We start from the raw sequence: 15340 nt of genomic DNA on the forward strand, positions 1-15340 counted from the left end.
GAGGACAAAGGAGCTGTTCCTTCTGTTGCTCTCTCTTTTTGACCCTAGCTCTCAGAAATGGGCTTGGAGGGATGTTATGTGTTTTTGTTCTATGTTGTTTGTCTCTAGTTACAGATTGAGTATCAAAGGTAAATCTAGTGGGATCCAAGAGTTTGAGTCAAAGCTACTTTGGATTCAGGCATGCATATCGGATGGTACAGTCAGTCATCCTGACATGGAAGCCCTGAGAATCCAGGGTACTTGGCTTGAGTCTTGGGTTGGTGGGGTGGGAAAGTCTGGACTTGAACCAGGACTATACTTCACTGGAATTGAAATAATCTTAATCCATTCTTCTTTCCCACCCCAGAGACTGCAGGATACATGTGCTATATAAAGGTTGTTCTTTCTATTTATGTTCTTGTAGTTACTTTGCACTTTGTTTCCTCGGCTTGCTGATTACTCCATTCTGCATCAGTTTATGTAGATCTTTCTATGCTTTTGTGAATTCATCACCTATATCATTTATTATAGCACAGTTAATATTCTATTACATTCATGTATACCCATTTGTTTATCTATTTCCCAGTTAATAGACATTATCATTTTACAACTCCAACAACAATGTATTTGTATAGCTATCATCCCTCTCCAATATTCACTATTGCCATTTTTTGTCAATTTTCAAGGTGTGAGGTGAAACCTCAAGGTTATTTTGTTGTATATTTCACTTATTATTAGTGATTTAGAGCTGTCTTTCATGTAGTTGTGGGTTTGTTACGCTTCTTCTTTTGATTATGATTGACTATTGTGAAAATAAGATGCTGGTTGACCCTTGTGGGCAAAGATCTAGCTTTATTGTGATAGAGAAATCATAGGGTCAGAAGTCTGCAGGTTTCCTCCCAGTTCAAAACTCAAGACCCCTCCTTTGAAACACACACACATGTTTATAGTTTTCTGTCTGTCCCTCCCTTTTCCCCTCAACCCCTTCCCAGGAAAAGGTCTCTAAGTGGTCTCTGAGACCATTTCTAAATCTCCAAGGTTTCTCATTCAGAGCCCTGGGCTTCTTCCAGAGCTCTGAGGTCTCTTCTGGAGCTCATCTAGAGTCCTGGAACTTTCTTTGGAACTCTGAGTTGTCCCAAGACCTCTGGGTGACCTTCTACTTCCTGTATGAGCTAGCTTGCCCAGAGTACATTGTTGAATGGGTTGACACACTTACGATTAAAATAGTAACTTACTTATAATTAATATGAGAACACACTTAATATTACTTTAACAATACATACACTTTAAATTGTAACTCGGATATTATCCTGGGACTATATTCTTTTTTTTTTAAACCCTCACCTTCTATGTACTGGCTCCAAGGCAGAAGAGTGGTAAGGGTAGGCAATGGGGGTCAAGTGACTTGCCCAGGGTCACACAGCTGGGAAGTGTCTGAGACCGGATTTGAACCTAGGACCTCCCTTCTCTAGGCCTGGCTCTCAATCCACTGAGCTACCCAACTGCCCCCTGGGACTATATTCTTAATCTGGTTACATACACAAACTTTTTGTCCAAGTCTAAATTCTTACTATAAATCACAGTTACATTTTTTAAATCCTAAAAACCACACTACAAGTATTGATTAAGCTACTAATTATTGATTTTCTGGTTACACTATTAAAAAAACCCCTTCCCTTCTGTCTTAGAATTGATACATATTCAGTTCTAAAACAGAAGAGAGGTAAGGGGTAGACAATTAGGGTTAAGTGATTTTCCCAGGGTCACACAGGTAGGAAGTGTCTAAGGTCACATTTGAACCCAGGTCCTCCTGATTCCAAGCCTGGTGTTCTATCCACTGTGCTACCTAGCTGGCCCTCTCTGACTGACTACTCAAAGTAAAAACCTAGGATGTATGGTGCTCATGAATTACAATTTTATTTTATTATCCCAAATCTTTTTTTAATTGAAAAAATGAAAATATAGCTCACAATTATTCGGCTCTTTAACTATGCAAAAAGATATCACATTCATTATTTCAAATGAAGTTCATAGTGGTACTGGATTATTTATGTGCAGATACCCCCATTTTATAAATGAAGAAGACCACATATTTGCCAGACTAAAGACCAGAGATGTGCCTAGCCAAATCTAGTATCTGACATGGAATAGTGGACAGTCCATCAACCTAGGTGGTGTGGTGGATAGACAATCAACAGTCAACAAGTATTTGTTGGGACAGCTAGGTGGCTCAGTGGATAGAGAGGCAGGAGGCTGTGAATGAACTATGATTTTAAATGGAGTTCATCCAGGGTACTTTGAATCTGGCTTTGCCAAGTCTGGGAGATCAATTTAGTGAATTAGAATGTGTTTCCAGGTGTTGCATGATTATGATTATAACCTGACATTTGAATATGACTTTGTACTTTTCAAAGTGCTTTTCACAATTTCATGTCTTTTACTTCACTGATTCTCCTATTAGTGATCTTCCCTCAAACGATTTCATATTTATCTATTTATTCTTTTCCTCAGTAAAATGTAATCTCTTTAAAGGCAGATGGATGCCATTTAGAATTTTCACTTTTGTATCCCCAGCTTCTAACATATGCTTTACATATGATAGGTGCATAATAAATGTTTAATTGTTTATTAATCGATTGGCATTGGTTATGGGGTAAAAAATTATTCATTGTTCCTTAGTGTAATTGGCTTAGGGCTGTGTTGGCAAACCTATGGCATGCATGGCGGAAGAGGCATCTCCCTTCCCCTTCTCCACATGACACATGACCTACCCCTGTGTCCGGGAGCCCAATGGGAGCACTTCCTCCTTCCCCTGTCTGATGTAAAATGGGGAGCTCACATGCTGTGTGAGGGTTGTGGTTTGGGCATTTGGTCTCTAAAAGGTTTGCCATCACTGGCATAGGGTATGGGTTTGCCAATGAAGTCTGAGGGGGTGGGCAGGGAGTGATAATTCAGACATTTGAATAAATTCTTATAAAGTAAGGTGAAGTTTTCATTTGACACCTGGAATTTCCCCGCCTGCCTCATCATCCCAGTCCTGTCAGTGATGTTAGTTGTTGGGGTGTGGGGGAATGAGTGACCTGAATTCACAACCCTCCTCACCTGCTCCTCTGGCCCCAGGTTTCAGCAAGGAATTTCACATTTAGCTACAGGATTCCTAAAGGGTATATATAATACCTTCTCCTTAGTTTTGTTGTCTGAAGTTTGAGTTTCTTCATTTTTTAAATTTTTTTTTGGAATGGGAGAAGAGAAAGCTTGGGGAATGAGCAGAGTAGGGTTAGGCAACAGGTTCTTTCCCAGCCCATCATCTGAGCTTATTCACTGGGTGTGTCTGGCCACTTAGGCAGGTTTCCTCTGAACTGTCAGGTTTCATAATCAGTTCACTTTATTGTTTTTTCTGTAGGGGAAACAGTCTTGGAATATACAGAATTCTGTTCTCTTTCCCTGTCCACCTTATTGAGATCCCTTCTTCCACATATCGATTACAAGCAATTCAGAAGAGAGAGGAAAGGAAGAGTCTAGAAGAGGGAGAGACAGAGAGAAAAGAGAAAGAAGGAAGAGACAGAGACCAGGAGTGGGAGAGAGCCAGGGAGAGTGACACACACACACACACACACAGAGGAGAGATGTTGGTCAGGAGAAAAACTTCAATATAATAAGCAGTCACCCTCTTCAGACCTGCTTCGTTGGAGAACTCTGCCAGACAGCCAGAACACTGTTCATCTGATCCGGGAGCCTAGGGAAAGAGAATCCTCTTGGATGAAACCAGAAAATCTTCTTTTCTTGGACTTGCCCAACTACTAATAGCAATACTCAGGTATTATGATGTTTGGATATATTCTTTTTCAGTGAGCCTTGTCCTATCTCTGGAGCTGAAATCAAATGTTTAGCATTTTTGAAATTTTTGAAATATTTCTAATTTTTGAAAACCCTTACTTTCTATCTTAGAATCATTACTATATATTAGTTCCAAGGCAGAAGAGTGGTAAGGGCTAGGCAGTGGGAGTTAAGTGACTTGCTCAAGGTCACAAAGCTTGGAAGTGTCTGAATTCAGATTTGAACCCAGGACCTCCTATCTCTAGGTCTGGCTCTCAATCTACTGAGATACTTAGCTGCCCCTGCTTTTTTCTACTTTTGAATAACTCTAAGATAATTTATCTTCAGTTCCTCTATTCCCTGGTCATTTCTTGGCTGTCCTGGCAGAATCGGAGGACACAATTATCTTTTCCTCCTCTTTCTTTGTGCATTCTTAAGTTGCATTCTTTGTGCATTCCTTCTTCATTTATTGCTTCTTTCTTAGCTGTATTAAGTAAATTAATCCCAAGAGATTCCTTTCCAAAGCAGAAATACTTATCACAAAGCACAAAGCCCCCTGGTAATCATTCCTTAAGCTGGTGGATGTTGCATTTCTTTTAGTTCATGAATTCTAGTAGTGGAGTAAAAGATTTTTTTGCAAACCACCTTCCCCATTTTTCCAAAGATGATCTTCAAATATGCTTGCTGAGATGATTGGGCTGAACCCATGGGCTGGGGGACTGAGGAGAGGGTGTAGTTATTTAAAAAGTAAAGAACTAATTTATTCCAGAGACAGAATAGAATCTAAAATCTCAACCACCGCAGGACACGTCTTGTCTAACTTCTACCCCAAATAGAAATCCCTTGTACAGCAGTTGCTTATACGTGGTTTTTGAACTTTTGTTTGAACATGTGGTACAAGTTTTTAGCTTTGGGTCAGTTAGTTGAGTCTGACTCTTTGTGATCTCATTTGAGGGTTTCTTGGGAAGGATACAGGAATGGTTTGTCATTTATTTCCTTCTCCAGCTCATTTTATAGATGAGGATACTGAGGCCAACAGGTTGTGACTTGCCCAGGGTCACACAGCTAATGTTTTGAACTCATATCCTACTGACTCGAGGCTCAGCACTCTATCCATTGTGTCACCTGGCTGCTCCATAGTGTAGTGGAAAGCATAATTAAGTGTGTCCAGATGAATAAAAGTGAAGGTTCTGCCCTGTTGACAGCAATGTTATTACAACTATATTATGGACATATAAGTATATAATATGAACATATCATACTTAACATGAGTATTGTTAGACTATGTAGCATAATATGAATATATTATATATTACACAAATATGATTAGACTATTTAACATGATAAATAATATGACTAGATTAAATGTAACATGAATATTATTAGAATATTATGTTCGGAGAAACCCAGGTTCTATCTTAGCTCTGCTACAAATGTCTGTGTGATCTTAGAGAAATAATTTCATTTCTTTGGGTTCAAGTTTTCTAATCAGTAAAATGAGGCATTTCGATTAGCTCTCTGGAATCCCTTTTAGCTTTACTATTCCATGACTTCTAGAAATGGAGAACTTACTACTTCATAAAACAGTGCATTTTATTTTAGACAATGCTAATTGCTAGGAAATTGTTTATTTTGTTGAGTGAAATCTACTTTGCTATAACTTCTTCCCATTAATTCTTCAATTCTGCTTTTGAGAGATACGAAGAATAAATCTGATCCCTATTCCGTAGGATAGCTCTTCAAGTATTAGAAGATAACTACTGTATCCTTACTAAGTGCTGCCTAATAAGTTGGAAGGAAGAGAGAAGGGAATAAAGATTTATAAAGTACCTACTATGTGCTAAAAGATTTTAAAAAACCCTCTACTATCCTGGCTGTGTGACCCTGGGCAAGTCAATTTACCCCCAATTGCCTAGCCCTTACCATTCTTCTGCCTTAGATCCAGTATTGATTCTATACACAGTATTGATTATAAGACTTTCTGTAAGGGTTATAAAAAACAACAACAAATATTACTTTATTTCATCTTCACAATAATCCTGGAATATAGGAGCTATTTATTAACCTTATTTTATAGTTGAGGAAATTGAGACAGAAAGCAATTAAGTGATTTACTTCATGATCCCATTTGAGGTTTTCTTGGCAAAGATACTGGAGTGTTTGCTATTTCCTTCTGCAGCTTATTTTATCAATAAGGAAACTGAGGAAAATGAGGTCAAGTGACTTACCCAGGGTCATAGTAGCTAATAAGTATTGGAGGCCAGATTTGAACTCAGGAAGAAAAGTCAGGAAGGCTCCAGGTCTGGCACTTGATCCATTGCACCACCAAGCTGCCCTACAATATGGTCTTTCTAGTAATTAACTGGACTGCTTTGTGAGGCAGTGAGAAAGAAAGGAAGGAAAGAAAAAAAGGATAGAAAGGAAGAGAAGGGAGAAAAGGGGAGAGAGACAGAGACATAGATAAGAAAATGAACAGATAGAGGAAAAGCAAGGGGGAAGAAAGGAAGAGACAGAGAGGAAGAGAGGGAGAGAGGGAGAAAAGAGGGGAAAAAAGAAAGGGAGAGGTGAGAGAGGGAGGGGGAGAGGGAGAGACAGAGAGACAGAGAGATACAGAGAGACAGAGACAGAGACAGAGACACAGAGACACAGAGACAGAGAGACAGAGGGAGAATGGTGGATCACTTGAGCTCAATTCTGATCGAGGGTCAATTAAGCCAAGTTTCCATGCCTTAATGTTATGAATGTCTTATGTCTCTCCTAGGGCAGCTGTCTGTCTTCCCACAGATCTTCCTGAATTCCATGAAGATGCTTGTGGGGTTTCTTTTTTTCTCCATTCTATGCCTTGGATGTTGTGGTGAGTTTTTTCCTTGGATCCCATTGGCTCTGAGCAAATATATGGGCAGTAAATCTATCCATGCTGCCTCTTATCTGTAGTAGTGATGTGAAATGGATTGAAGGGCAGGCCAGGTGTGGAGAGTGACTCCATCAACCCTGCACATTCCTATTGCCTTCTCTTTCCTACCATTTCTACCCCAGCCCCATTGGCTCTTTTTAGTCTTATTGCTGGGGCCAACTTGAAACGCAGGGTCAACATGGTTAAGACATGGGACATAGACATAACCCTATTGCACCTGTATCACACAATTTAGACCTTATACATGCTATGGTCTTCATTGTTTCATACATATTAGTCTTTTCGCAATGCCAGACTAGAAGTTCTTTGAGGACAGGGTCTTTCTTTTTTATACTTCTCTTATTTCCCAATGTAGATTTAAAAATTAATATCCAAAAATACTCCAAGTATTATATTTAATAAGATTTATTCAATTTAACTTGAAGCAAAAAGGGAAACTAAAAGTTTAGAGTCAAAAACGAGCTCACCCAAGTCACTCACGTGGAAAAGAGATTGAGGGAGGAGTTTTCAGAACTATATAAACAGTAACATAAAGACGCACGTAAACGAAAAGGAAAGGAGGAATTTTGGGTTGGGGAAAGAATTCTGGGAGATGGAGTCTAAAGGAACAAAATTTCTAATTAATACACCAGGCAGCACTTAATATAATCCTAGACACATATTAAGCACAGCAATAGATGCTATTATTATTAATTATGGCTTCAAATGCTAGCTGTGTGATCTGTGGCAAGTTGCTTAACTCAGTTTCCTCATCTGTAAAATGAGCCAGAGAAGGAAATGGTGAACCACTCCAATATCTTTATCAAAAAAACTCAAATGTGGGCAGCTAGATGGCTCAGTGGATAGAGAATCAGGCCTGGAGGTACTGGGTTAAAATTTGGCCTCAGACATTTACTGATTATGTGATCCTGAGCAAATCACTTAACTCTAGTTGCCTAGTCATTACTGTTCTTCTGCCTTGGAACCGATACTCAGTATTGATTCTAAGGCAGAAGAGTTAATAATAAATAAAAAAGAAAACCACAATTGGAGTCATGAAGAATTGGACACAAAAATGACAGCAACAATGACAGCCTTTCATGTTCAATGGTGATGCTTTTCTTGTGGGGGCAGAGATTATTTTAAAAGCTATTATTTCCATCCCCCAATCTACAATAGACTCATTGATGGGGCTGATAAGTTCAGCAATGCATGCCTATAAATAGTCTAGAGGAAAAGCATCATGCTAGGATTTAGAAGCTCTAGGTTAGACTACCTGCTCTCCATCACTAGCTGAATGACTTTAGATAAATCTCCCAGCATTTATGTACAAATTGTCCCTTAATATGAAATTTGATCCTTCCTCATTTCCCCCTCTCAAAATCCTCATCTTTCTCAAAACTCAGCCCAAGTGCAACCTACTACTAGAAGAACATGGCAGTGGAGACACTCGAGTTTTGGACATAAGAGAATTAGCTGAAGTTGGAACTAAGGATATTAAACTTGGAGAAGAGATTTGGGAGGGTGGACCATTCTAGATTTCCTTAAGGAAGGTGGTGCAGTGGTTAGAGAGCCAGACCTGAAGACAGGAAGTCCTGGGTTTGAATCTGACCTTGGACACTTCCTTGCTGTGTGACCCTGTGCAAGTCACTTGAACCCAGTTGCCTAACCTTTACTGCTCTTCTGCCTGAGAACTGATCCTTGGTACTAATTCTGAAACAGAAGTGAAGGGATTAAGAAAGAAAAAAGACAATCATCTGGAAGAGGAATTAATCTTCTCCTTGGCATCAGTAGACAAAACTAGGATTCAAATCTGTAAGCATTTAGTAGTGCCTCCTATGCCAGTTAAGGAAACTGAAGCAAACAGGGCCCCACAGGAAGCATCTGAGGCTGGATTTGAAGTCAGGTCCTTCTGATTCCAGGCCCAGCATTCTATCTATTGTGCTACCTCCATGCCTATTTATTGTTCAGGCATGAGTTGGACTAGCCAGTCACTGAGATCCATTCCAACTGTGTAATAATGCTCATGTGTAAAATAAGGTAGTTTGTTGTCCTGATATAAGAAGTGATGGTATCAGAGTTCAAATTTAGAGGGTTGTTTCGGATATGACCAAAACACAAGAATTTGTTTTGCTTGACAACACATGTTTATAACATGGTTTTTGTTTTCTTTCTTGTGTGTGTGTGTGTGTGTGTGTGAGAGAGAGAGAAGTTGAATTTTCATCGATTAAAGAAAATTAATATAAAAAATGAAGTTGAACGAGATGGAATCCAAGGGCTCTTCCACCTTTAATGTTTGATGACTAGACATCAAAGGGTTGCAGTAGAAACTGGGAGGGGGAAGGAAAAATGTATCTTTGGAGAATGGGGAGAAATTTTTACTGTCAGACAAGTTGGGGCCAGAGAACGATTTTTCTTTTCCTCTGATCAATTTGAGAAGGCTTTCTGAAGGAGGGCGAGATAGCATTAAGTATTTGACAGTCAGTTTGTGAACATTTATTAAGCACCTACCATTGTGCCAGGCACTATGCTAAGTGTTGGGAATACAAAAGAGAGGCAAAAGACAGTTCTTGCTCTCCAAGCACTCACACTCTGATGGGGGAGACAACAAGTAAACAAATATGAGCAAGCAAGAATACAGGATAAATAGGAAATAAATTAGAGAGGGAAGGCTCTAGATCAGGAGTCGGCAACCTTTTTGGCCGTGAGAACCATAAACGCCACATTTTTAAAAATGTAATTTCGTGAGAGCCATACAGTGCTCACAGTATGTGCTCCTGTAACAGTGCCTGAAAAAAATTGACTTTATGGGTCCTGCAGAAAGAGCCATATCTGGCCCTCAAAAGAGCCAGATATGGCTTGAGAGCCTTATGTTGCCGACCCCTGCTCTAGAAGAAAGAGAGGTTAGGAAAAACTTCTTATAGAAGATGAAATTTTAGTTGGAACTTGAAGGAAGTGAGGGAAAATGAGGAGGGATAGCAGTTTGAAAGATGGGGGAAGAGACTGTTTGGTGGTGAATGCCTGGGACATTAACCAGCTATAGGATATATTTGTCTTTAAGAACTTCCTCTTAAGGTTCAGAAGGGGCCACAGACAAGCAGTTCAGTGTTGAAATTACTAAGTGAAATTTGAACTAAAATGGAATTATTTCAAAACCACAAATAACTTGTTCATGATGGAAATTCACTTTTCCATAATAAGTTCTCTTTTTCTTCTTGTGAGGGGAAATGTTCAAAGCTGTCAATGTTTTTCAAGTTCGTAGTAATCAAGTTGAAAATTAAAACAAATAAATGAGAACTCTATTTAGAGGGCATATTTTCTTACAGATGGCGTTCCTAACCTACTTATTTCAGATGGAAACAAGACAGACTCTTTTCCATTTAATTTACAAGACTTGATCAACAATATCACTTTGCTCATTGAAAAGGTCAAGACACCTTATGGAGGTAAGTGAATCTCTAGGCTGGTCAGATTGATTCACTGGGTCTTGGCTATTTCTTCTGGCTCAGGAAGGGGTAGAGAGGGACCAGTCAACAATATGGATCTGGGTGAGATTTTATGATAAACTCTCCGATGGCTGTGACGGAGGTAGGGATTGGATTGGGGGAGGAGCACAAAAGAGGTGTCAGGTGTCTGGCAATGGTCTCGATGCTACTGGACATTCGTACAAGGGATGGACAGAGAAGAAGGGCTAGAGAAAGCAGATTGGGTTTATAGATTTAAGGAGCTTTCAGTCAGTTGAGGGAGGATGGGGAGACACAGCTTTTACCCTCAGGGAGTCTTGAGTTAGAAGGGGGAAGACAAAGTCTCTGGCCTTAAGCTGCCAGGCTGACAAACATCATCTGAAGTCCTTGCCCTCCCTCAGGGTGCTCCTGGGAGACATAAGCACAATTCTCAGGGAACTGCCAGTCTGATGGACTGCCAGACTACACATCTGGCTTATGGAGAGACAGAAAAACAAGAACAATTGAATGTAGTTCAAAAAGAGTGAATGGGAAGGAAAAGACTAACATAAGTGTGATTTGGGATCACATATAGACCTTGATTTCCAAAATGCTATAATAAAAGCGAAAGCTCTAGCTATGAACTCATAGGATCTGAATTTGAATTCTTGCCTTGCCTTCTTACTACCTATGCTGTCTTGGTTGAATTTTTTCTCCTCTTAGGACCTCAGTTTCTTCATCTGTAAAATGAGAGAATTGGGCCAGATAAACTCTAAGGTCCATTCTAGATTTAAAATGCAGTTCTCTAATTTTACTGGGAAGGAAAAGAATCCCAAAAGGCAGAAGAGGCTGGGAGTTGTGGAAGGGAGACCAGTTCATCAGATAATTAAATGGAGGAGAAGAATATGGGCCAGGTCTGGGAAGAAGAGCAAGGACAGGGCTCAGGGACACAGATGGAGGAGGACTATCCAGGTGGGAAATACCCAGAGAAGGCAGAAAGTTTTGCTACTAGATAATCTAAGCTGGAGAGTTTTCATGAGAAATAAAGACAAGATAAGGAAGAGGGGAGAGGGAGATCTTTTGGGAGATGGCTTTATTTCCATGCCTCTCTTAAAAATGAGGGTCAGAGAGGAACCCCTGATTTCAAAAGTACCAGCCCAGACAGGATGGAGTCCAATCTCTGGGTTTTCCCCTTCAGGGTCCTTCCAGATGGTCTCTCGATCAGAATGGGGAAAAGGGCCTTCTGGCTGCAACATCCAGCTGAGGACTCCAGTCCCATACCTCATCATCCACCACGTCCTCGGGCAGGAGTGTCATGAGAAGGCTACCTGCCGGCAGAAGGTGAAGGGCCTGCAGGAGCTTCACATCAAAACGAACGGATGGTGTGATGTGGCTTACAAGTAAGAGATGTGGCCGAGGAACTCCGGGCTGGCCAGCAAGGCCTGACTCAGGCGGCTTGCAGTCTTCCTCCCAGGGCCATCCTTTTTCAGTCATTTAAGTGACTCAGTGCAGAATGTGTTGGACTTGGAGTCAGGAAGACCCGGCTTTGAGTCCTGACTCGGATACACAAGCAGTTTGATCCTGGGCAAATGACTTAATCTCACCTAGCCTCAGTTTACTCATCTGTAAAATGGAGACAATAATAGCACCTACCCTGAGGTAATTAGATGAGATAACATACAGAATTCACTCTGTAAAGCCAAAAGTATTGTGTAAATGTTAGTTATCATTATTTGCAGGAAGCTTTTATGAGAGGCCTGCCTAGTCACAGCCTACCTATTCACTAGATTAGAAAAGAAAAGGAAAGAAAGGGAAGGGAAGGGGAGGGAAGAAAAGGGAAGGAAAGAAAGGAAAGAAAAGGAAAGAAAGGGAAGGGAAGGGACAAGCAAGTAAAAGGTAGATAGTTAGTCCACTGAATAATAGTAAGATTATATGCATATGTATGTGAAAGGCAGTGTGGTGTAGTGGATAGAGTGTTGACCTTTCAGTCAGGAAGTCCTGGGTTCGAGTCATGCCACACACTGGCTGTATAATTCTAGGCAAATCAGAGTCCCAGGTAACTCCCTAAGATGATAAGTTTCAGAGGAGAGAAAGTTCCTCTCTAAACTTATCCCACAACCCATTTTATTTTATTTTATTTTATTTTTTTAAACCCTTACCTTCCATCTTAGAATCAATACTATGTATTGGTTCCAAGGCAGAAGAGTGGCAAGGGTTAGGCAATGGGGGTTAAATGACTTGTCCAGGGTCACACAGCTAGGAAGTATCTGAGGCCACAACCATTTTTTATAATGGAGGAAATTGAGGAAGAGCTTAGGTGACTTTCCAAGGATTGTGTAGCTAGGAAGGATCTAAGGCTGTATTTGAACTCAGGTCTTCCTGCCTCCTGCCTCAGGGCTTCTTTTACTGGTCTCTGGAGGACATAATCTGGCAAAGGAATTTAATAGAAATAAATGTGGTCTTATAGAAGGGCAGGCAGGTAACAGCATTTATAAAGCCCTAATTATGTTCTAGGCATTGTGCCAAATGCTGGGGATACAAATATAAGGAAAAAGAAACCCCTGCCCTTGAGGAGATTATATTTGAGTAAAGACCAAAGGAAAAAGGGAACTGAAAAGGGAAGGAGGTAGAGTGAGGGAGAAAGCGCCATAGCAAAGTCTAGAGAGTTCGAAGCAGAGATGGGAAGGGAATACGGGATGACTGGCTCTTCCCCAAAATGGAGAAACCAGAGAGGAATCCCAAATGGAAAAAGAAGACCCAAGACAGGGGAGAGATATTCTAGGGGGAGAAGCCCCAGAGTCTCATAGGTTCCCAAAATCAATTTCCTAAGCAAAGACGTATAAATTTAATTAAAATTAAAATTCAATGAAACTGAACAAACCTTTATTAAACACTGTGCTAAGTATTGGGGATAGGAAGACAAAATAAAAATAAAACAGTCCTTATTCTCAAGATGCTTACTGAATAGGAGAGGCATGAATACATAGCTGTGTGTCTAGAAAAGATACAAAGGGTTTTAATGGACTACAGTGGGGCAGCTAGGTGGTGGAAGAGATCGAATGCCAGGGCTGCAGTTAGGAAGACTCATCTTCCCAAGATCAAACCTGGCCTCAGACACATACTAGCTATGTGACCCTAGGAAAGCCATTGAACCCTATTTGCCTCAGTTTCCTCAACTGTCAAATGAGATGAAGAAGGAAATGGCAAACTATTCCAGTCTCCTTGCCAAGAATATCCCAAATGGAGTCACAAAGAGCTGGACATGACTGAAAATGATAGTACAACACAGGATCAACAGGAATCAATGTGTAGACAGGACCAGGAAAGGTATTTTGCAGAAGGTGGGATTTGAGTTGAGACTTGAAGGAAGCCAGGCTATCCAAGAGACAAGAAGGAAGAACATTGTCTTCATTTTACAGGTGAGAAAACTGAGGCACAGGGAAGTTAAATTACTTGTTCAAGGTCACACAAATAGTATGCATATCATCTGACTTGATGTGAACTCAGGTCTTCTTTCTCTAGAGCCAGTTGTCTTTCCATTATACCCTATCACCTTTTTTCATTGTTATTTATTACATTCTGTTAGCAGTATGCTAAAATATTTTCTTCAGTTGTGCTTGCTTCGTTGACTCCATTTGGGGTTTTCTTGTCAAAGACACTGAAGTGATTTGGCATTTCCTCCTTCGGCTCATTTTACAGACTGAGGAGACTGAGACAAACTGGATTAAGTGACTTACCCAGGGTCACACAATCAATAAGTGTCTGAGGACAGATTTTAATTTGGGAAGATGAGTCTAGAAGATTCTATTTCTGGCACTCTATCCATGGTGCCACCTTGTTACCCTTGCTTAAATTGATTACTATTCATTTTCTGTGCAATTCCTTTTCTAAATTAGTTAACTGTTCCCTTATCTATTTAGTTGCTCTGTCATAAGTGTGCAGAAAACCAGTTTTGATATGTTTTTATTATCAATGAGATACCTTTAAGCAAGACAGAATTTTGTTGCTTATATCTCAGTTCTTTCTAAATTGAGTTCAACTTTGAAAGACATCCCTGCAACTTGATTTATTAAGCTAACTGGAGCATCGAAAACTCGGATCTACCGTATGACCTTAAATTGATAAACCTTCGGGCAGCTAGGTGGCTCAGTGGATAGAGAGCCTCCAGACACTATACCTCTCTGTTCTCCCAGTCTATCCTCCTTGTGCTGGCCTCCTTTCCTCCTTTCTCAGTTTTGATCTTATTATTCTTTTGGATGTTGACTTCTACCCTTTTCTTAATAACTTGTGATATCAATGCTTATGTCTACATACACTGCAACCTTCTATTACCCTTATTATCTTGGTTTCTCCACACAGTGCCTTTTTGAACAATGTCCCGGAGGAAGTCACAGGACTGTGCTGCTTGAATCTGGATTAAATATATGTAGAGGCAGATAAGTGGTTCAAAGGATAGAGTGCTGGACCTGGAGTCAGGATGACCTGAGTCCAAATACACCCTTGGACATTTACCGGCTCTGTGACACTTTTTGGTCATCCTTTAACTTTTCCATGCCTCACTTTCCTCATCTATTAAAGGGGGCTAGTTGGGTGGCACGGTGGATAGAGAACTGGACCTGGAGTCAAGAAGATTCATCTTCATGGGCATCTCTCCATCCTAACAGTTTCCTGATTGGTGAGGATGGCATTGTGTATGAAGGCGTGGGCTGGACTATCGAAGGCACTCACACTGTGGGCTACAACAAGAAGGCACTGGGGTTTGCTTTTGTGGGGAGTGTTGCAGGTAATGGTCATCCTAACCAGGTACTAGTCTATTGACTTTTGAGCTCCTACAGGAATCATTTAGTATGAAGGGATGGGAGCAGCTGGTGTCTTGATGGATAGAGAACCAGGTCTGGAGGTGGGAGGTCCTAGGTTCAAATCTGGACTCAGACACTTCCTAGCTATGTGACCCTGGCAAATCACTTTGCCTAGCCCTTACTGTTCTTCTGCTTTGGAACTAGTACACAGTATTGATTCTAAGATGGAAGATAAAGATTTTTTCAAAAAAGGGAGGGAAACAGACATACCAAGGTAGATTTTGGAAGTATAAACCCTAGAGTCTGATTAATTCAGTGTCTTTGTTTTTCCTTCCTTCCTTCCTTCCTTCCTTCCTTCCTTCCTTCCTTCCTTCCTTCCTTCCTTCCTTCCTTCCTTCCTTCCTTCCTTC

At 40.5% G+C, this 15340-nt stretch overlaps 1 protein-coding gene across 1 annotated transcript in view; it reads left to right on the plus strand.

Annotated features, from left to right (window-relative positions):
- The first annotated feature begins 11036 nt into the window (after positions 1-11036).
- The window catches only part of LOC123246111 (peptidoglycan recognition protein 3-like), a 13266-nt gene continuing 8962 nt past the window's right edge, over positions 11037-15340 (plus strand). Inside the window, exons 1-3 of the mRNA XM_044675054.1 lie at positions 11037-11103; positions 11330-11531; positions 14796-14914. Of these exons, the coding sequence (XP_044530989.1) occupies positions 11037-11103; positions 11330-11531; positions 14796-14914 (388 nt within the window). The remainder of the gene's footprint in view (positions 11104-11329; positions 11532-14795; positions 14915-15340) is intronic.

Source organism: Gracilinanus agilis, chromosome 4 (assembly GCF_016433145.1).
Source record: "Gracilinanus agilis isolate LMUSP501 chromosome 4, AgileGrace, whole genome shotgun sequence".
NCBI classification, from domain to species: domain Eukaryota; kingdom Metazoa; phylum Chordata; class Mammalia; order Didelphimorphia; family Didelphidae; genus Gracilinanus; species Gracilinanus agilis.